Source organism: Strongylocentrotus purpuratus, unplaced genomic scaffold (assembly GCF_000002235.5).
Source record: "Strongylocentrotus purpuratus isolate Spur 01 unplaced genomic scaffold, Spur_5.0 spur5_scaffold_15, whole genome shotgun sequence".
NCBI classification, from domain to species: domain Eukaryota; kingdom Metazoa; phylum Echinodermata; class Echinoidea; order Camarodonta; family Strongylocentrotidae; genus Strongylocentrotus; species Strongylocentrotus purpuratus.
Window position 1 is genome coordinate 29236640 of NW_022145600.1, and position 22804 is coordinate 29259443.

The 22804-nt window shown below is 37.6% G+C and overlaps 1 protein-coding gene across 1 annotated transcript in view; it reads right to left on the minus strand.

Annotated features, from left to right (window-relative positions):
- The window catches only part of LOC575827 (adhesion G protein-coupled receptor A3), a 33078-nt gene extending 10695 nt beyond the window's left edge, over positions 1-22383 (minus strand). The window contains exons 1-8 of the mRNA XM_030986131.1: positions 22318-22383; positions 7274-7345; positions 6405-6476; positions 4396-4565; positions 3542-3765; positions 2564-2723; positions 2030-2235; positions 655-801 (exon numbers count right to left, since the gene is read on the minus strand). Of these exons, the coding sequence (XP_030841991.1) occupies positions 655-801; positions 2030-2235; positions 2564-2723; positions 3542-3765; positions 4396-4565; positions 6405-6476; positions 7274-7329 (1035 nt within the window). The 5' untranslated portion in view covers positions 7330-7345; positions 22318-22383. The remainder of the gene's footprint in view (positions 1-654; positions 802-2029; positions 2236-2563; positions 2724-3541; positions 3766-4395; positions 4566-6404; positions 6477-7273; positions 7346-22317) is intronic.
- Positions 22384-22804: the final 421 nt, after the last annotated feature.

Genomic DNA, 22804 nt, shown 5'->3' on the forward strand with positions numbered 1-22804 from the left:
TATCGTTCAACGAAGCAGTTACTGCTAATGTTTCACATTTCACATTTTTTCGAGTAAAAATATGCATGAAGGCAAAGACAAAACAGGGCACCGTCTTATGAAGAGTTGCGATTGATCCAAATCAATCGCATGTCCTCCAATCATATGCCAGTTTGCAGTCTCCTAGTTGCGATAGTTGCGATTGATAGACTATTTATATTAGATGGGGCTTAATAACAATAATATTGGATATTTATAATGGCGCACATATCCACCCTGCAAGGTGCTCAAAGCGCTCCAATATTACCCCGGTTCTGCTAGGCTACCGATCTCGGTGCTCACAGCATTCAAGGAATTCCTTCCTACCAGTACCCATTTACTTCACCTGGGTGGAGAGTGGCTTAGACCTACATAGAGAGTTATCCTGACAGGTAAGCAGATCTTGATGGTTACATCAAACTGAAAATCATAGATCCCTTCACAAATAAGTTTACGGCTACCAATGGAATTGCTAGAGTCACTTTTAAACCAGGCTTAATTGTCGTTTCATCCTTGGTTTAACTGTTAACATGCTGGTGTCAAAAGAAATCTTTCATTTTTTTTTAGTGAATGAGTGGGACTACAGGTAGGAGATTGGGTTTATATTGATGACAAAACTTGAACAATGATACTCACATCTTTAGTTGTCAATTGATGAATCTTTTCAATGAATCTAGCCACAAAGACCACTTTCAGCTTGTCTGCAAATGTGTGAGCATCTGCTGTTTGAACTTCCACCCTCCTAGCTGCCTTTAGCGCCACCGAGGCATTTCTATACGATGACTGTATGGTGTGAAAAAATGAAACGAAAAAATTCTAGGTTTACTACATGTAGGTCAGCTTAAAGTTGTTAAAACTGGGTAATTGTAACAATTTTTCTTCTAATACAGTTAAAATGTTGATCTTTGTTAAATAAAAAGTGTTTTTTTTCCAATTACATTCAGTTTTATTCAGAAAAGGACTGAATTTGTCAAAAAAATATCTGAATGAAACTAACCTGGGATCTAGAAGAGAAGCTCTTTGGATAATAAAGTGTACTGGTCAAATTTGCTGGAGTATCAGCATTTAGAATCAGTACCTATATTTCATCTCTTGTTTTTATGCGAAATCATACTCCTCTGCTGAAACACAATTGCCTGTACAATTTGGTACAGGCTTAACAATAAACCAAGCATATAAACTATTAAAGAGATAGTTGAGTTTTGTTGCAGAGGGCGCTATACAAATAATTTTTTTTGTGAGATAATGAAAAACCGAGTGTCATATTTGAAAGAACAAACAATTTAAATGACAAGTTCATCTTGGTTTGATCAAAATCAGTTCAGGGATGGCTGCAATATCCACAGAGATGCCAACCCTATAGGATGGCTGTCAGTAACATTTACCATATTTGTCCGTAACAAATGGGGGTCTTTCCGGAACGCAAGACACCGTATACCGCACTTGCAATGCACCCGCTGAATCACTGAAGTCTTCGCTACTATACTTTGAATGGGTATTGCGGGCGCCAGGCGCACGATCATTTACCACCATGCTCCCCCCAAAATGCACGACCGCACGTAACATACTAGAATCAAAACAGTAATAACAGCGACCGTGTTGTTTCAGAATTAAACAAGATGGCGGCGGACGGACCATGTGCGCGAAAGTGCCTATCCAGTGTAGTCAAATTCAGTGAACTTATGAGTAAATGCGTGCGACATACGCAGCGCTGTGTACGGAGGCTATGTGATAAGGCGGCATTCGCTATAATGTACTTTTATTTATCGTTTAACCGTAACCTTTTGATTGTTTACCGTAACGCTGTAACAAGAGCATTAAAACAGTAACAAATACGGCGAAACTGTAACGATTGGCATCTCTGTATCCATAAATATAACGATTACTAATAATTGTGGTGCCTCACAAATATTCGATAATTTTAACCAGCCGTTGAGAAGGCATTTGAGAACTCAACTATCCCTTTAAATACCTTTATATGATCCTTTAGTTCCCACATATTCTTTCTTACCATGGCTATTTTCTCAAGCATGCGAGTAGCCTCATCTGCATAGTCACAGGCCTCCGTCTGAGGGGTCTGCCAGCGGCCCCCCTCCAAACAGGTACGCCTTGCTTTGGCCCTGCTGGGATCCCCACCACTGAAGTGGAGGCCCCCACCATTCGGGCAGGGCACCTCTGCCGTCATGTCGGGTATGGTGGCCTGCCACTGGAAGGTGCCTAGTATGGAAAAGAAATATATTTGTTGTTAGTAGGGTCTTCTTCCTGGTAGTTGTGAGACTGATTGATGTTATCAAACAAATAGAGGTCAATCACGATATTCCTATTTCCACACCCACTACCAGTCAACACCCGACAGGACGACACTTCATCATCATCTTCACCATCATCATCATCACCATCAATACCCCTATTATCAACATCCTCATCCTACTCCTCGGCCTCCTCCTCTTCACCATCATCTTCATCATCAATACCCTCATCATCATTCTCCTCCAACTCCTCCTCATCCTCCTCCTCTGCCTCCTTCTGATCATGATCATCTTACCTTTGTTATTAGTAGTGACTTCTTCCTGGCAGTTGTGAGACTGATTGATGTTACCAAACACATACAGATCCATCATGACGTTGGTATTGCCACGCCCGCTACCAGTCATCACCTGGCACTCCATCTTCCACAGACCGGTGCTTTGGGTTATCTGTTGAATCTGATTATTAAAGCAAAGGTTGACAAGTCTTTAATATTACATCATCTATGATCTACCTTATGGAGGTGTCAAGATATAGTGGTTCCTTTACTTGACTTTCAATAAAAAAAGTTATGGGTTCAAATCAACGCCTGGCACTAACGTCTTCTCGCAAAACATTAATCCATGTTCACCACTGTATACCAAGAACTATTTAAGTGGCCACTGAGCTATGGCAGCAAGGCACAATGCACTTGGGCACTGTATAATTATCCACCATTATTAATTTACCATTTTTCTGCCCAAACATGGCATTTACAAAAAAAAAAATTGCTGGGTTTTGTAACATACAAAGTTCATAACTCCATAGACAGATATAAAATGTACAGCTACACAAAATTATTGGTAACTCAATACTAAAGCCCCAATGTATAGCAGACACAAAGTGGAGTGGTGTGTACAAATCCACTTGTAAATTGTTTTTTCCAATACATCTGTTTTGAGCTCTTAATGAGGTCCCCTTCAGCTTTCAAGAGCTAAACATCTATCCATACCTAAGCACTTTTTCTTTGCTGTAACTCATTGGTGCCTCTTCTCCTCTAAGATCCACGTTTCATTTTTTAATCAAAATTAAAGAGTTTAAGATGTAGCTTTCGCTTGCCAAAGCTGTTACTGCCAACTGGGGGGTGTTTCACATAGCCTGTGACAAATCTGCTGAAAACCAATCAGAAGCAAGTATTTCACCAGCTTATAACAGAAACTGTCATTCGTCACCAGTGACAAGCTTTGTGAAACACTCCCCAGGTCTATCACTCTTGATTATTCTTTCAATGGCTTACGGTTAGGGTGCTGGTCATGAGCGCCTCTTCCTCCATGATGTGAGTCTCAATGGTGATCCCGGCCGAGGCGTTGCTCTCCAGGATCTTCTTGTTTCTAAGCCACACCATCTGCTGGGTCTCGTCCAGGTAGGTAGCGATGCACTCCAGGGAAATAGGATCTCCCTTGAAGACCACCTGGTCACTGCTGGGACGGATCTCAAAGCGTGACATCTGCAGGGGAAAGTCTGACCGTTGGAAGAGAAAAAGACAGAGGAGGAATCAAGAGAATTGATCAGGACACATGACTGCCTACAGGGTCTCCTTTGAAGACCACCTGGTCACTGCTGGGACGGATCTCAAACCGTGACATCTGCAGGGGAAATTCTGACCATTGGAAGAGAAAAGACAGTACAGGATTCAAGAACTATTGATCAGGACACATGACTGCCTACAGCGATGCATGGACTGTCCTGTAGGATTTTAAACCTTGGTATCTGTAGGAGAGCTTGACGATTGGAATAGAAAAGGAAAGTAATGTAATTAAATTTTTTAAATATCACCAGTCCTTTGGGACTTAAAATCTCAAGATCTGGAAGGGGGGAGTCTGACCATTGCAACAGACAAGAACTCAGACAAATTAAGACAACATATATCAACAGTCCTGTAGGACTTTGAATCTTGTCACATGCAGGAGTAAAGTCTGACCACTGCACGCAGAAAAGACAGTTGAGGAATCTAGGATTTAAGTGATTGTTGCTGTTGTTGTTACTGTGTTGTTGCTGTTGTTGTTACTGGCGTTGCTGGTGTTGCTCTGATGCTCTTTTCATCATTATGCCTATCATACTAATCCTATCTTAATAACATTAATGACTTACCACAGTTGAGCTGGGCTTTCTTCAGACTGCTGACCTGATTACCTGCCAGAGACTCTGGCACTGCACAGGTCGTACTGTCCGAGATCTTGACCTTCGGAGTTCGATTTCGCTTCCACTTCACGATCCAGTCCAACTTACAGTCGCAGACCAGATACTCTGACGCAAACTCACTGTAAGAAAATAAAAGATGACGTCACTCATCAGAATTTAGTTTTAAAGCCTATCTGAACTAGTTTGGCCAGGAGGGATTAGACCTCCCTGCATGGTCACTGACAGGTGGTTACATGTATCTCATCAAATCAGCTCTCAATTAACATGAGAAGAAAGGGGAGTATGGGGGACCAATGGTCACCGCTTAGGCATTGTTTGCTATATAGAGGGCGTAAGTAGCTATAAGTAGTGCAGTGGGGCTTTAATATTCATTGTATTTCTATGTATACCTTTAAAGTTCATAAAAAATTGTTCATTTAACTGCACATGGATAGGTGCACTATAGAAGTATCCAATAATATTATCGTTATTAATCATGAAATCGACATTTCAATGTGATATTTTTATCAAATGCTCTTGCATACAATGGGCAAGGTCAAAGGTTGTACATGCTGAGCCATATTCACTTGAACTATAACTTTGACATGGATTTTACTACCCCTTAATCCTATACAATTGTAATTAAAATTAGAACTACGGGCCTACATACATTTGACGCTATATTATCGTAGACATTTGCTTTCAAATGTTTGTAAGAAATAATCAATTGATAAACACAGATCATAATCAATCAAAGCCAACATGTTATGTTACCATAAAACTCAAATATGACATTTCTATAAAACGTAAAAGTGAACATTGTGCAACAGCTGCAGAAAATCATTGTGTGAACAGACACTAACTCCTTTCGCTGAAGGGCAAAATAATTGCTTTGATTACAAATGGCATGAAAATATACTTTTTGGCCAGAGTACCAAGGCTTACGAGGGCAATTAGTCTCACAAAGGTCATAACATCACTGGAAAGGAATCTGCCCATGGGAATCTGGGATGTTACGACGATCACAACAAAACCAGCTTTGAAGGAAATCAAAAGGCGTGTCTTCATCAGCTCGAGATTGCCAAATAGCCCGCTCTTTCTGATTTGGGAAATAATCCCAAAGTTACAAATCGCGTCTTCATCAGCTCGAGATTCCACCTCAAAACTTGAAACTCGACCTTGATAAATTAGCTCAAGATATTTTCCTCAGCGTTCACGTATAGTGCGAGTTTTCAGGCTGGTGAAGGCGCACCAGACAAGTAGTGGAATATTTAGCAAACTATCCCAAGATTTCTTGGGATGATTATCCCGACAAAATATCCTGCTAATTGCAACTTCGGGCTGATGAAGATGCAAACTAACTGGATAATTTGGGATTGGGATAGATCAAATAGCGAGATATTTGGCAATCTCGAGCTGATGAAGACAGGCCTAAAGTTACAGAAAAAGGAGAGCATCTTCAATGGATGGATATTAAAATAATGGTTATTCACCCCAGCTTCATACCCTTCCCATTTAATAATGCCTCCAGAGAATTTGTTTCTCATTTGTCTAATTATGATAGGAAGATGATAAAAGACAACAGATTTGTTTGAACAACCGGATTGAACTGAAATCATAGGAACAGAGAAGAGTATCTTCAATAGATGGATATTAAATATCTGGCTATTCATCTAAGTATATGGATGAATGACTAGAAATTATTTATATATTCATCAATGCTTGGATAGATATTGCTCTTTGTATGATTAGGATAGGATGACGATTAAAAAAATATATATATTTGTTTACAATTTTCAAAATAGAATTTGGGATATTTGGATATGCAATGAATACCTACCACAAAAAGTGAGTGATTTAAAAGAAATCATAGCTACAAAATAGAGTATCTTTGATGCATGGTTATGAGATTTTTATGAGAATTCATTCATTTTACCTTTTAATACAAAATTGCAAAGAAGATTTAAAAAGAAACTTACAGTCTCCTGAGCATGGTGAGACGGTCAAAGGTCGCTTGTGAGATGGTTGATATCTGGTTGTGAGAAAAAATCCTGGAAGAGAAAACACATTAAGAAGAGAAAACACAAAAAGAATCATAAGTTGATTGTACAACAATTTTACAAACAATAATCTTTATTACAATTACACTTAAAATAGTAGAACTCCCCGATGTTAGGGGTATATGTAAGGGAAGTAATTAGCAAGAAATTTGTCTTATTTATTTATTTATTTATTGCAACAATAAGGTTGGATTTCAAATACAAATACAAGTACAAAACAATACATAACAATCAGACAGTAGTAGAAATAATTTACACAATGAATGTATAGAAGTGTTATAAAAAAAACATAAAAACATGTAATTAAGGAAATAACATACATATAAAACAATGAATTTTATTCTTCACAAGATTTATAAAAAATTGAGACTGCACTCTTTATTAAGAAGGAATTGTTACCAACAACTTTTTTGGGGTAATATCGTGAAATTGCTTACAATAGCCACTTTAGGTTATCAAGAGATAATTGTGGATAGCTGGTCATACCAGCATTCCCTGTAAGGAGAGTCCAAAAAAGGCCAATCAACATGGGAAAAAATACTTTAAAAACTTCGGGGGCTACTTTTCAAGCTTGCTTGCATGAAATAACACTCTTTATTTTGTTTTGCATTGAACTCTATGCAATTTTGGGGGGGCTCTTTTTATGACTTTCGGGGGCTCTTTTGGCATTTTGGGGGCTACTTTGCCCGAGCCCCGTGTATTTTCAAATAGGCTCACTGCGAGGTAACTTTTTGGAGCAGTGTACATCCTCAGTCTGAATGGGGCTTGGATGGAAGGGGTTTACTCACAGTTCTTCTAGTGATGATAGTCCAATGAACATGGTGTTATTCACACTACCAAGCATGTTGTTTGACAGGTCTCTGTAAGGTAGACACAAAATGAGAAAAATATTCACATTATAAAATTGGTTTTAATATGAGTACATGTTTACACTATAAATGACATATTGAATTCTGGGTGGAGAAGAAAGAGAAGGAGAAGGAGAGGTAAATGAAGGAGGATAACAAGAAGAAGAAGAGAAGAAGGAGAAGGAGAAGGAGAAGGAGAAGAAGAAGTACAAGAGGAAGAGGAAGAGGAACAAGAACAAGAACAAGAACAAGAAGAAGAAGAAGAAGAAGAAGAGGAAGTACAAGAGGAAAAGGAAGAGGAAGAGGAAGAAGAAGAAGAATAAGAAGAAGAAGAAGAAGAAGAAGTACAAGAGGAAGAGGAAGGGGAAGAAGAAGAAGAAGAAGAAGAAGAGGAAGTACAAGAGGAAGAGGAAGAAGAAGAAGAAGAAGAAGAGGAAGTAGAAGAAGAAGAAGAAGAAGAAGAAGAAGAAGAAGGAGGAGGAGGAGGAGGAGGAGGAGGAGGAGGAGGAGGAGGAAGAAGAAGAAGAAAGAAGAAGAAGAAGAAGAAGAAGAAGAAGAAGAAGAAGAAGAAGAAGAAGAAGAAGAAGAAGAAGAAGAAGAAGAAGAAGAAGAAGAAGAAGAAGAAGAAGAAGAAGAAAGAAGAAGAAGAAGAAGAAGAAGAAGAAGAAGAAGAAGAAGAAGAAGAAGAAGAAGAAGAAGAAGAAGAAGAAGAAGAAGAAGAAGAAGAAAAGAAGAAGAAGAAGAAGAAGAGAGAAGAAGAAGAAGAAGAAGAAGAAGAAGAAGAAGAAGAAGAAGAAGAAGAAGAAGAAGAGAAGAAGAAGAAGAAGAAGAAGAAGAAGAAGAAGAAGAAGAAGAAGAAGAAGAAGAAGAAGAAGAAGAAGAAGAAGAAGAATGAGGAGAAGAAGGATCATGAGTAATTTGTCTCAACTCATTTATTGATCATGTAGTTGATTAAAATCATATTATAGCACTGATATAACCCAAGGCATTACAACTTCACATTTGAAAATAACAATTTCACATACATATGACACTCTAATACATCAAGCTCAAATAGACCAGCTGCACTCATCCCTCATGTTTTATATTTTCTATCAAATTCATTTGGCAGATTTTTGTAGGCTTGTACACATTTTCATATTATTTATTCAAAACTCAATCTTTGGTGGATTGGGTGGATGATGGATGTTGTGACAATTATATTTTTGTAATAAATACTTGTTTTTTTTTAATCTCTCTATTTGAAGATGTAAAAAAAAACATTGTAGCATTTACGACATCTGTATTTCTAGATCATCCTATACTTGTATTACAATGAGTTTCTGTCAGATATGAGCTCATGAGAGATTTTATGATGGTTTTAAATGGACAAACTTGAGTTTTATCTGCTTGTAAATCAAGAAATACATCTTGTACTGTGACATACTGATATTAAAAAGTTCCATGTTCAATGATTTCTCCCAGAGAAAGATAAGGGGGAGTAGTTAATATGTCACTACATGTACATGTAGGTATTACACAAACATGGTATATTCTTAGTGATTTTAGAGTTGACTGTTTTAGAGTTGACTATTCAAGTACTGTTAATGAATCTATTCATAGATGCTGTTTTTATATCATTTGGTGTATGTTAAGCTGAAGAGCTCTGAAATCTTTTAAACTTGTCTGAGATCTTAGATGCTTTCATGTGATTTCAGAAAGCTTGACTTTGGAAAAATCTTGTTTCATTTAGTACCCAATTTCTTATTCACTGGCTGAGAGTGAGGGTCTCAAACATAATTCTTTTTGCCCATCATGTAATTCTGCTATCTTTTTATCAGTTGCTTGACTTTGTTTGATTTCAATTTATTCTCTGTTCATCAGGGGCCCCACCATCAATGAGTGCATGGTGGCAGACAACTTTTTCTTCATGGGGACCCTAACAGAGAATGTATTAATCAAACATCATGAATAATAAGACACATAACATTTCTGTGCAGAAACCTACTGTAACTACCTAAGATAGGGTATCTACATTTCTTCTTTCCTAATTTGTCCTTCTTTTCTAATTTGTCCTTCTTTTCTGTGATTCTCTTCAACTTTATACTTTCCTACAACTTATTTGATAGCATTTCTGGTGCCAATTGTACTAAGAGTGTGCCCCACGGTGGGGGCTGAATCAATACTTAATAGACAGAGTGTCTTTTTAATAAATGAGATAGCAAAATCTTTATATCCTTTATTAAATCCATTTCAACTTGCATACTCGACCATGACCTATTGTAAGCTTGTAAGCTCTCTATCAGAATACTTATTTGATTTGAATCCTGAGTAATTTCTATAATAAACTGTTGATGATTTTTTTTTTTTTTTTTTTTTTTGTTGTTGGTTGCCCTACAATCTTGTATACAATCTTCTCTACAATCTATCCATCTCCGGCTTGTAGAATTTATATTCAATGAGTTTGATATTCCTGCCTTTCATCTCCATATGCCACACTTTCGCTCTCCACATTCTCCAATACATAAACACATAAAGTGCATGTATCTCTGTGTTTGTTTGTTTCTTTGTTAACTTATTTTACTGAACTGAACAAATTGATTAGAAAATATCCATCAGGCTAATGATAACTCTATTCATCACTACCAGAAAATGTTGAAGTATGTTATAGCATACAAATCCATTCATCTGCCTTGAGATTACAATTCCCAATTCTAGGAAAATCACTGAAGTATTCATGTGACAGCAAAATTTTTCCCTCTGTTCCTCATCTCTCTCTCTGTCTCTGTCGATCTGTCTCTGTCTATCTGCCTCTGTCCCTCTCTCTATCCCTTTCTCTCTCCCTCTCACTTTCTACCATTTTCCATCATCAGCTTTCTGTGCAATCAAGCTACAAAATCATCTGTTGCATGGAGTCAATGAACATATCCATCATCAATAAATGACCCAGACTTTTCTTCTTTATATTCAATAGGACCCCCCCCCCCCCCAAAAAAAAAAGAAAAAAAAAAAAAAAAAAAAAGAGCTACATCGAATGACAATTAATGACCAAAGACAACTTTTGCTCTCTACCCTCGCCCAAGGGAAGAGATGAGTATTTTTCCTGATTTGTAAAAAAAGAATAATAAAGGTGAGCCATGATTTTGAAAGTGATGTCAGGTATTTCAGATTCATGCCTATACATCACCCTACCCTATCAAATTGGTTTGAGAATTCATTAATTAATTCATAAGTCTCATGCAGGGTAGTCAACCTGGATACAGCTAGGCAGCCACGTTCGTTCCAGCTGCCTTCCTTCCGTCAATGAGAGCGATCGCGTGGAATTGCAAGAATAACAGCGTGCCGTTGAGAGTTGGAGTATTGATCAGGGGAATCAAATTGGAAAGAGTTTGGCTGTCACCGAGTTGGCTGGCTGCTGACACAGAATTCATTTCATAAATTGCCTTCTTATTTACTCTGCCCCCCAAAATGACTTCTTCTCAATCATATCATTCTTAATCAAAGATGGAATCTCACGAAAAATGAGAGAAGTAGATGAAATAAAAAAAAGAGCATTTATCAATTTATTCTGGATGCTGCATCAACCCTCATGGGGTACCATGCTGAACCCACTTATGATCTTTATTTCCCAGTCTCCATCAAAATTAATTTTCAATTGAATTAATATCGAAATTGTGATTTTGTTTTCAGATCAATCAGAGAAATGGATTATATCTTGATCTAAAGTAATATCATAGAATAAACTTCTATGCATGAGCTGCAATTTTGTTTGTTTACCCAACGATGGAATTAAATATAAAATATATGTCAGGCTTTCATGACAAATCTTCTGCTCTAATATTGCTGATATACAAAGTAGGACAGATAAGTGGAACTGAAGTGACAAACATGATAAAAAATGAAATATATACATATAGGATGAATTTCATAAAAAAACAAAGAATTTGTCTGATTCCCTTTAGCTCCCGTTTTCATTTTCTGATTTTGACTTTCTGCTCATCGTTGCAATTTACTATATTCAGAGCAAGAGGAAATTAATTGTGTGTCTGTATTGCTACATGTATTCTATGATTTTGTAGTACCCAAAAATTTTCTATTGAACAGAATAAATTGAAGAATCGCGCTTTACATCTCATTATAGCTTTTCAACAAATCAGTGGAAAAAAAACACCTTTTTGTTCATTTGTACGTGTAGACATTGCCATCGTGATCCTTCATTAAAATCAGCATTTTTCCTTTTACGAAGGGTTACTGTCTTTCGCGCCATGATGACACTCCCTCTCTCCACTCTCTCGAGCATCCTCCTCATTTAGACAAACCTACATGTAATAACCCTTATTTATTATTACATTATAAGTAATCAGTTTCAAAAGGGATTGCTGCTATGAAGGTATCTGGTATGTGGGCCTTATAGTTTTCAAAATATTTCAATTTGCAAAACTAAGTCCAAGACACTTATGTTTGACCAAAGAGGGTAACCCTTATCTTTCTTCCTAAATGTATCTCACTTTCCAAGGTGGGGAAGGCAAGGGAAGATCGTTTCTAATGGATGAGTAACCACCATCAAACAAAATTATCTAGATCATGGCAAAAATGTTGTCCCCATACCAGTTAGTGAAACGTAACTGTAGATGCTTTAACACTTTATCATTTCTCATATTTCTCCACAAGGCACACTTCAAGAAAGTAATGATAACATATTCTACCATAAATTTATCAAATCATTTGTAAATCCGCCATGATTAAAGGCTGCACCTAGCATCTTTGCTTTCCTTTATGCCCGTAAACGATCTCGCATGCGGGAGGGGTTTGAGGAATATGATTTCATTTTATCCTTCTTGAGCGTTGGATCTCTGCGAGTAGTGTGATTCACTGAGCAAATTTGATTTTCTCATTATCAACAGCTTTCCTTTCTGATTAGATGGCTAGGGGGCATATTTGTCTTCCTGCCCTCGCTTGTCCGCCTTCGTACAGTTACACATGGGCCCAGTCATCTCAACTGGTGATATGTGATACAGAGAGTACAGGTCTCACTTCAGTTTTTTTTTTTGGTCCACTATTCTTCTCGGTTTCACCTCATTTCTGCACTTAAATATGTAGGTCTACTGATTTACCATGCTACATGTACATGGTGTATCTAATCCTTTTCCTATCCTTCTCTTGTTCCGTCCTATTATTTTTTTTTTTATCTCCTCTTCCTTTTATTTCCCATCCCGTTTACCTTCTCCCTTTTATCTCCTTTCTCGTGAACTTTCTTCTTCTTTTTTTAATTGTCATCTACTCCTTGTCTCTCCTTCATTGTCTTCCTCTTGTTCCATCCAATCATCTTTCTTTTCTCTCCTCTTCCTATTATTTCCCTTCCCATTTACCTTTTCATTCTTATCCTCTTTTTTCAATTTTCATCTTCTATCTGTCTCTCCTTCATTTTCTCCCTCTGGTTCTTCTTCTCTCCCTTCCTATCTGAATCTTTTCTCTCCCTCCCATAATAAACCCTCAAAATATTCTCGATTCCCCATGATGCCTGGCAATATTTTTACAACACACTAAACATTGCAATTTCAATAACATTGTTAAAGGTAAAGACCAGTTTCAGAAACGCTCCCCTCTCAAAGAATGAAATGGATGCTCTTATTACCAATCATGTGAAAGAATATGTTTTGACTAATATGTGATGATACAAATTTTGCCAAGAAACAGCCTACTAATTGATATATTTGGTAAATTATTATATCTATTTGGACCTGATAGATATCGCGCACGTGTCACATAGTCCCATATACATATTTTTGTGTACAGTGCTTGTAACTTTACCAAGACTGGGCCAAATTTCTTATCATTTTGATGATTCCAGAACCTTGCAGTACACTCCAATACTAGCAGCTACATGATCAACCTTTTCTGATCGATTCCACAACGTTTCTTTCACAATGCAATCGCATGACCATAAGTAGTCTTTATCTTTAAATGTGCCCTCACAAATAATAAGGTATAACCAAATAATAGAGTATCATAATAACTGTATTGTCTATGATATGTTTGACATTCTTACCTCTACATACAACAAAGGTCATATTATATTCATAACCATGGTCATAAGCGATGCTATCCAATACGATGCAGCACAACACTCACTTAAACTCATCAATAACAAATTAACCCCACTACCCATTTACTATGGCATTAATATTGACGGGCGAGGTGTACCTGGCATGAAATACGTGGCAATTAGAGAGTCGTCTGCCACACGAGACCTCGTATCATGGATATTCAATTAGTCCAGCGAACCATTCCTGCAATTGTCGCAAGTAGACCACAAACAATAGCTTATTGCTACCAAATAAAACATTTACGGTTCTAATTTTATGTTGATAATCTCAGGAAAATGCAGACACCAATTATAGACCTTATGAGTTCATTTTTAGTAGAATTAAATTAGATTTTTATTGAAAGTATTCATCATTGAGATATAAGAAATAAACATAAATTAAGAAAATACCTAATAAACAGAAGAGTGTCTCTACAGTGTTCTTGAAACATTTTCTAATTTCTATTCAAATTGAGAAACTGAATACAAAAGGGAATCATGCGCATGGATTTTCCTTTCTTTTCATGTACTTTTTCCTTCACTTATCCTCTGATGAATACAATGTAGTCCTGATTGTTTCAGGTTATTTCCATAAATGAAAATGCATTCTAGAACAAGTCTTCTTAAACACAGTGCATGGGTCAATTAGAGCATTTTCTTTTTTTTCTTCAAAGAAATGGTAAAGCACATCACATTCATTCCTCTTGAATTTTCAATATCAACCCCTCTAGACGCAGGGGCACGAAAGGGTTAAAACCCCTAGCTTGAAGATCACCAACGTCTGTGACATTTCCAGTGATTGAAATTCATTGACTGTTGACATTTCCTCCAGCAAGGCCGAGCTTGTCTTGCCTATTGTCATCCAACCAACCGATTCATTTCATTTCCCACTTTTCTATCATTTTTTCTACTGCGCAAGCCGCGATCACAATGTGCTCCGTGAACCATGGGTTGTCATCACTTGCCGCAAAAGAATACCTTGAACAAAGGAATCTATTCTTGAACCTTACCTAGAGTACATGTACATGTATGTACACCCCGCTTCTCTCCTACGCCCCCACCCTATTTCCATCTTGTATATTCTTGAGGGTTGATAATACAATACCATGGCAACAGCGGTGATAGTAGTCACATCCCATATGGTAAATCACACTTGTGGGCAAGATTCCATTATTATGCTATATCGTTATTGATTTTGTGGTAAATGTTAAAATTCACTCAATCATTCTAAAGCATTTCCCTACTTGCAACATACTATCGTCTGCTTAGAGCCAAAAGGGCAGCAAACTGTGTGTTAGTGTGTGAAAATATATGACTTACAGGGGAAAAAAACTTTTGTCGAAGGCGGGATTCAAACTATTGCGTACAAATGAAGATTGGGACCCGTAACCACCACCTTAGACCGCTCGGCTATCCGGACTCTGATGCTTTCCCTCTCTGGATTGAGGTTGCGTTAGCTATGTCAAAAACTTAAAACTAGATCTACCAGTAGAGTTTGGTAGGTAAGTTATGAATTTTATTTACGAGATTGACAAAACTTTGCCCTTCATTTAAAAAATATTACACATAATTGTCGGTAAGACATGTGTTATTCTAGACAGTTATTCTAGAAATGTCCATCACCTTTCATTGTTGTCCCATATGTACAATTCGTGCTGTCTTTCCTGGTTTTGACTTGCAATTTTAAATTTTTTTTTACCCTTTCGCCGCAAAGGTCGTACCCCGACTTTTTGATATTTTCTCTTCCAAAAATACTGCGGCCTTTATGCCGGCAAATACGGTAGTGCCCTTTTGGCGCCAAAACAGACATGTTTATTGTCTGGTAAAAGCCAGAAGGGCTAAGTAGAAGGATAAAAGCTAATGTCCTTCTGACTCTCAGCAGATGATACTCTAGTTTTCCTAACCACTTTGTTTAATATTTAATTAGGCATTGGTATACCAGTTTGTATTGTCATTGGAAAAAGTATATAATATATATATATCACTCCCCATGTTATATTAAATGTAAAGGCCATTGACTTGAAGTCAACAACAAAAAATCCTTGGTGACAATTAGTTTAAATTTCAAACCCTATTTTTTTTAAAGTACAGGACAGGAACATTCCAATATTTCTTTGATACATTATCTAACTGCGCATATATGCAATAAGAGCAGTACAGTATACGTATTCATCCCATTTACAAGGTCATCACAAGAGCAATTCAATTTTATTCATTTTGGCTCGGTTATCGGAGGATATGAGAAATAATTTCAACAGAGAGTTCTTTTATTAAAAATATTGAGACCAAGGTTATAAACCAAAGATATGCATGTATGCTCAAACGTCATGGCTGCTAACTGCTAAGCAATAAAACAGATTTTAATACAATAAAATAAAATGATTTAAGTTAGATTAATACATAAATAAATACATTTTTAAAACTAAAAATAAATCAGTCTATGGAATCTACTAAACTTTCATTGTCGTTTAAAGAATGAAGAAATCAATTCACTCTGAATGAATAACTAATGGACCTTGTGGCAGATTAGCCCTGTGCTAAACAATTTATCCAATAAAGTCTACTACTACTACTACTTTATTTACGCTATAAATGCTGCACAAAAACACTAGAATATCTTTTGCCAATCAGGTCAACTGCGGCATCTAGAACAATGGTACTTGCCTACAAGTTAAGGTTAAAGCATGGTCGATGGTTAAAGTCTGGTCATTTGGTGAAGCCCAAATAAGAACATAGGTATACTTATTCAAGGTAGCAGCCAGAATCAACTAAAATAGAGATATTAAAAGTCATCTCTACTTCGTAAGCGAATTTGTCATTTGTGATAGAGCTCTAATTTTTGGCTGACGTCACTCGGGCCAGCAAATTGAATGATTTGAATTATTTGGGATCCTCCGTGAAGGGACGTCTGCTTACAAGCTACAGTTGTCAAATTATATTCCACTATCCAGCCACAATATATGCATGTCTTTGTATACACAAGTAAGGAATGTATCAAACCACTCTCCGAATATAAATCCTTCTTCAAAACATGATTTATCAACATTATTGTTGTATCACTTGCAAAGAGAGGAATTGTATTATATACTAATGAGTTTCATCTGAATAACATTTCCTAATGGCATTCAGAGTTATATGTATGTGATGAAATAACTCAAGTATATTTTGTTTAAAGAAATAATTCCCTACAATCCATCTACAAAGGGGAAGAGTTCTGAAAGGGTACACACATATACATGCAATCTGAATTTCAATATTTCAAGTAGGTTGTTTTCTTCTTTTTCCAGATTCTTTTACCCAGATGTTCATGGAATGAACAATGTGATATAATATATACAAAATATGAACAATTGTTATTTAGTGTTATAGAGAGTACACTGAAATAAAAACAGACCCTACATTTTGAAGAAATGAGAGGTTATAATTTGTTTCGTAAGACGAATGAGCTAGTGAGAACATTGAAATGAAGATTTCCTTTGGAGCTACAGAAAATTGTCCCATTCGCAGCACATGCAGAGTGCCCCTCGAATAGCGCCCTACTCTATCCTCACCTCTCCCCTCTTGAATCACTTAACCAAGTGAGTCTAAATCACCTGAGCATCTTCTATAAGGAAGTCCCTTTCCGTCAACAACAATACTGCCTCTTCCTCTAACCAGCTATTCACCCCCCTCTATCTCCCACTCCCCTATCGCCATGACGATGACTCACTTCATTAATCTTCATGTGCGCATACATCAGGAGCCGAGTGCCCGATTCCGACGCTCCACTCAAACACACACAACACACACGTAACATTGAATTGGTAAAGTCAGTCGCATCGATGCTAGATCCGCTCCAATGCGTTATGCACTGCTACCCTTCCCATCGGGATGGTGCAAAACCAATTAAGCGTCCACTAGAGTTCCTGGTCGGGGTTTCTCTCCCTCCAAACATAAAAATACAGTATTTTTTTTATGTGGCCTTGTCCGGGACGGACCTTCAGGCATGATGGAGATATTGATTATAGTGATGCATATCACTGGAGTGGAGTGAGATCCGATTCCCTTAATGAACATAAGGCACCGAAACAACACTGTGAGGAAACTGTACATTTGAATTACATACATGTGGCTTTTTTATTCTTAAAAGACCTAGTCATATCATAACACTGTATTGCTACAATAAACAACAAGAGATGGTACTTGTACTTTTCAATTTTGACTGATAACATCATTTGAGAAATGTAAAGAGATGCTGCATATCTCGAAGATTTCTTGAAAAAAGTAGAAAAGTAAAATAGAGAAAAAAATGAACACAACTATTTAAATCCCCTTTGTCATGTACAGTAGCTTTGGTAGTTTTCAAAGCAGATATTGTACATGACATACATGCGCATCATTTTGAAAAGAGAATAGAAAATAGTTTAAAATACTTGTTTTTGAATTGATGATATTACATGTATGCTCTTCTGACAAACAAATAACAAATCACTCTCTAAAGTGAGATACCATGCCCTACTTTTTCTGACCTCCCCCATGTAAGTAAGAATAGAATTTTCTGATCTTCAGTCGAGTACCTTCTTATCATATAAGAGCACTATGGCTGGCTGCCTGAAAGAAGGCTGTCACGAGTTACATTTATGCATCCTGCATGGGAGTAATGGCCTTCTTGCGGGTCAGCCAATGATATGCATGTAGAAAATCTCATCTACACATGTATAATCATCATGCATATATAGGTTGGAGTATCAATGAAAGAACAAAAGGAAAATGCTCATCAGCAGTAGATGTTAAAACATTCTCTGAGATGTTTTTTAAGACGGCCATTCTGAATTTTCATATTCTATATTTTTATTTCTCTCTTCTTTATACTATCATTTCTCTCTGATCCTCGTTGAATTTTCACAGAATACTACTCATACTTCAAAGGTAATATCCCACAACTTGTACAGCTTCATCTAAATCTATCATTCTACCCCCCCCCCCCCACCTCCCCTTCTCTTTCCCTATATCTCTTCTTCTGTATCTGTGAATCTCTTTTCTTTCTCTCCCACTCACTCACTCACTCACTCACTCACTCACTCACTCACTCACTCACTCACTCACTCACTCACTCACTCACTCACACTCACACTCACTCACTCACTCACTCACTCACTCACACACACACACACACACACACACACACACACACTCACTCACTCACTCACTCACTCACTCACTCACTCACTCACTCACTCACTCACTCACTCACTCACTCACTCACTCACTCACACTCACTCACTCACTCACTCACTCACACACACACACACACACACACACACACTCACTCACTCACTCACTCACTCACACTCACACTCACTCACTCACTCACTCACTCACACACACACACTCACTCACTCACTCACTCACTCACTCACTCACTCACTCACTCACTCACTCACTCACTCACTCACTCACTCACTCCCTCCCTCCCTCCCTCCCTCCCTCCCTCCCTCCCTCCCTCCCTCCCTCCCTCCCTCTCTCTCTCACTCTCTCCCACCCTCTCTCTCTCTGTCTCTCTCTATCTCTCTCTCCACCTCTCATCATCTTTCTCCCACCCTCCCTCTCACCCTCCCCTTCTCATTGATGGGTCCGACCTCAAGCATATGACACACTATGCTCTGACTAATCAGAATGTCTCATTCATCACGAATATAATGTTGCTTAATTTCATTTACCTAAAAGAAGAACAATCAATTTCTACAAACCTATCAATGAAAATTAAAAATGAGGTTCTTCACCCCCATGCGCATCATCACCAATGGCACAGAAACCATCCGTTAATCCTAATTGATTTTTCGCATAAAGAATTCCCCTGGGATACATTACCTATCCTCTCATTAACATCAAATGAACTTGCATTTCAAGCCCTAATTCCTTTTATCTCGATTACTTCCACAGTAGCGGGCTCGCATTCCGAGATACTCGGGAAGAACTCGTCAGGAAAGAAGCAAGTAATGTAGAATTTGCTTGTCCTGTCACCACTTATCACAATGAATGAAGCCATTAGGATGTTCACTGACCTCTAAATGCATGCCATCCATCTCATTTCATTCCTTTACTCTCACATTCTTTCCATCATCTGCCTCATATTCCATGCTTTGACTTTCCTCTCCATCACTCCTTTAAAGGTATAGACCAGTTTTAGAAACGCCCCCTCTCAAAAAATGAAATGGAAGCTCTTATTACCAATCATATGAAAGAATATGTTTTGACTAATATGTGATGATAAGAAATTTGTAGGGAAACCGCCTACTAATTGATATATCTGGTAAATTATCATATTGATCCGACCTGGATAGATATCGCGAATGCACTTCAACATTTAATATTAGGGCATATGTTTCTGCTGTTTTTGCGAATTTAGGTTGAAGTATTGCCATCTAAACCTTTGAAGGCAATATTTAAACAATATTGAAAGGATATTTTGTACCCAATACCCTTGAACCGCAATTTTACCACTACCGGTATATATCTTTAAAATCTTCTCTCTTTCTACATTTCTCTTTCTCATTCTAGGTTTCTCTCACTCTTTCCCGATTTCTATAAGAACCTTCATCTCTTGCTTTGTATCTAATCTGAATTTCCCCATTAACTGTCTCTCTTTCTCATTCTCTCTTTCTTTGTCAGTTTCTTTGTCAGCCTTAATCTTAGTCACTCCATTCCCCCCCCCCCCCCCCCACCCTTCTTCTCTCCCTTTATACCTCTATACTCTCTCTTTCTTTCCTTTTGTCTCTCTGCATGAAAGCGCAACTTCTGACAATTCATTGCATACTACAAGAACATGCCAAACGTAACCAAACACTCCTTTGTACAACCAAAGCAAGGTGACAGATACAATACAACGCAAAATTGATCTTCTGTGACATCCAACAATAGCCTTCTTTTTGTTGGTCTAATCTTGCCGCTCTTCTGTCTCGTCTTGCCGCTTTCTGTCACCGTATTGCCGCTCTATACAAGCATCCTCCAAGGTTCTTTATCTTAATAGGGCTTGCATTTGGAAATGACATGTAATTAAGTTTTTATTGGTGATGTTTGATGAGGCAGAGAGAAGACACTCATCAGTCAGATCAACGACCTGTGACTCCAGCATAGCGCCCTCGCAGGCTCATCAAGGAAGGGTTCCCCTCATCAAGGGAAGATGGCTAATTCCTGGAGATGATCCCCCAGCTCCCTAGACAAATTGCTTCTCTTGAGGAGATAGCGACGACTTGGGCCGTGTTTCCATTCCCAGAAAGATGAATGGACTCCCTCCCTCCCATGCAGCCCTAACCTACATCATTACAGTCCCTTGCGAATACAAGCTATTTGAGATATTCCTAGAACTTGAAGGTTGTCCTTAGGGAACAGTCCCTGTGTAAAAATTTAAGTAGCCTATGAAAGGGTCCTATAAATGAACTTGATTGGTCGTCCAGAATACCATTAATATATGCCATCAGTTGGGCAAGTATATGGAGATATATACATATATTGTATATAGTAATTATTGATATAATGAATCTGGCAAGCATTGTAGTTTGTAACATACATAGTGGCTAAAACTGACAAAACATAATTCAATTATCGTCACAGATATCTGTACCTGAGACAAAAAAAGCAGCCTTTTCCACAATGCCAGCAATTCTTAAGTAAAAAACAAGAGAAATACTACCATCCAACACAGTAGATTAACAATCCATGTTGATTGATCTACCACAAAGGTAAGAAAAGAAGTTAAATGTAGATGGCAATAAACTATTCATTTTGGAAAGTGTTACTCTAAAAGGTGGAGTGTTACCATTCAAACGAGGCAAGAGTGCAAACATTTTCAAAACGATACATTTGACATTTTGAACATGCTGGATACAGCCTTTACCCATGTAGTATCTATTACAGCAATATAAAGAATGAGATATAACATTTCACACTTTCACTCCTCAACCATTTTTAATGGAGTTTTTAGAATGTATCACCTATCCCATTTTTAATCTCACCTCGTTCATAATTAATTTTTAAACTATCTTTCACTACACCTCCGATCATGGAGAACATCGATGAGAAGAAAATGAGTTGCTAATTTGACTTGGGAAAGAAGTGGTTACGACAAACCCCGAAGACGACATTAAAGAGAGATCAACTTTTCACTAGACTGACATTTCATTTGGATGACGCATCTTGGACTATGACTCATGACAGTTCCTTTCATCAGCAAATCAAACTCCTTTAATCTCATAGTAATCGTGATACTGGAGGAATGCATCTTTGTTGCCAATTTGCCTCTGCCAATACCTTAGTGATTTCTATTATTTTGGCTCTGCCCTATTGTTCATATTTTATGAATAGTCATAAAGCGATTGGCTAACTTTATCTCAGATTCTGAAACAAAATCCTGGATTTAGCTCATGCTGAAATGATAATTATAAACCTTTTAGGTCAGTCAAGAACCTTTTACAAGCCGATCGTCTGTCTGATTATATCAAGATATTTATGATTGGAATTAGAAATAAAAATTTGTTTTCCTAGCGGTTTTTATAACACTGCAGTCTATTGGGGAAAATGAGTCAGGTAAAACTGGTCACTCAAAGATTTTTATTTTTTTGAGGCACTTCATGATCACTTTGAAGTGCAATTTTTTTAGGGCTTCAATATTACACCATATCACAGACACTGATAACATGTAGGGCCATGCATCTCAGATTTAACATTGTTAAACGATGCCTTTAATAATAAGTTAATTTATGGGCAAATCATGAATTTTCTTCCCCTCAAAAACGCATCCATCTTGCTGGCCTGCACATTCTAGTAATTTTGTAACTGTTCCTTTCATCAGCAACCTTCTCAAGAAGGCAAGAAGGTCGTTCAAGATATGTATTGTGAATAACAGTAACGACCTTCTCACTAATAAAATAGGAATACTTACAACACAGTGAGACTTGTCAAGCCCTCAAACGCTCTGGGTTCGATGTAGCTGATAGAATTCCTGCTCAGGTTCCTGCATTGAGAAGGGACAAGGAAAAAGAAAACGATAGCTATAAATACTCTGACATTTATACTATTCACCACACATGAATGACCACTCTGAATTAGTGTTTTCATTTCTCACTTTCTTCTCTTAAGTGTAATATGCTTTTTTTTTGTTGTATTGCATCTACCCACATATACATGTACATTAACACTTTTTTCTTCTTTCTGTTTAGGCACTATGTCATTTTCAAATGAAATGCAAAGACATAGGAAGGTTCTAGAAATGTCAGCACCAAATAATGACAATACATGTTCTTGCTTGTCTAATCCATGTTAGTCTCCCTCCCTCCTCCCTCCTCCCTCCCTCTTTATATCTTCTCCCTCATCATCATCATCATCATCATCACTTCTCTCCTTCCTCCTCCTTTTAAGATTTACTTGTA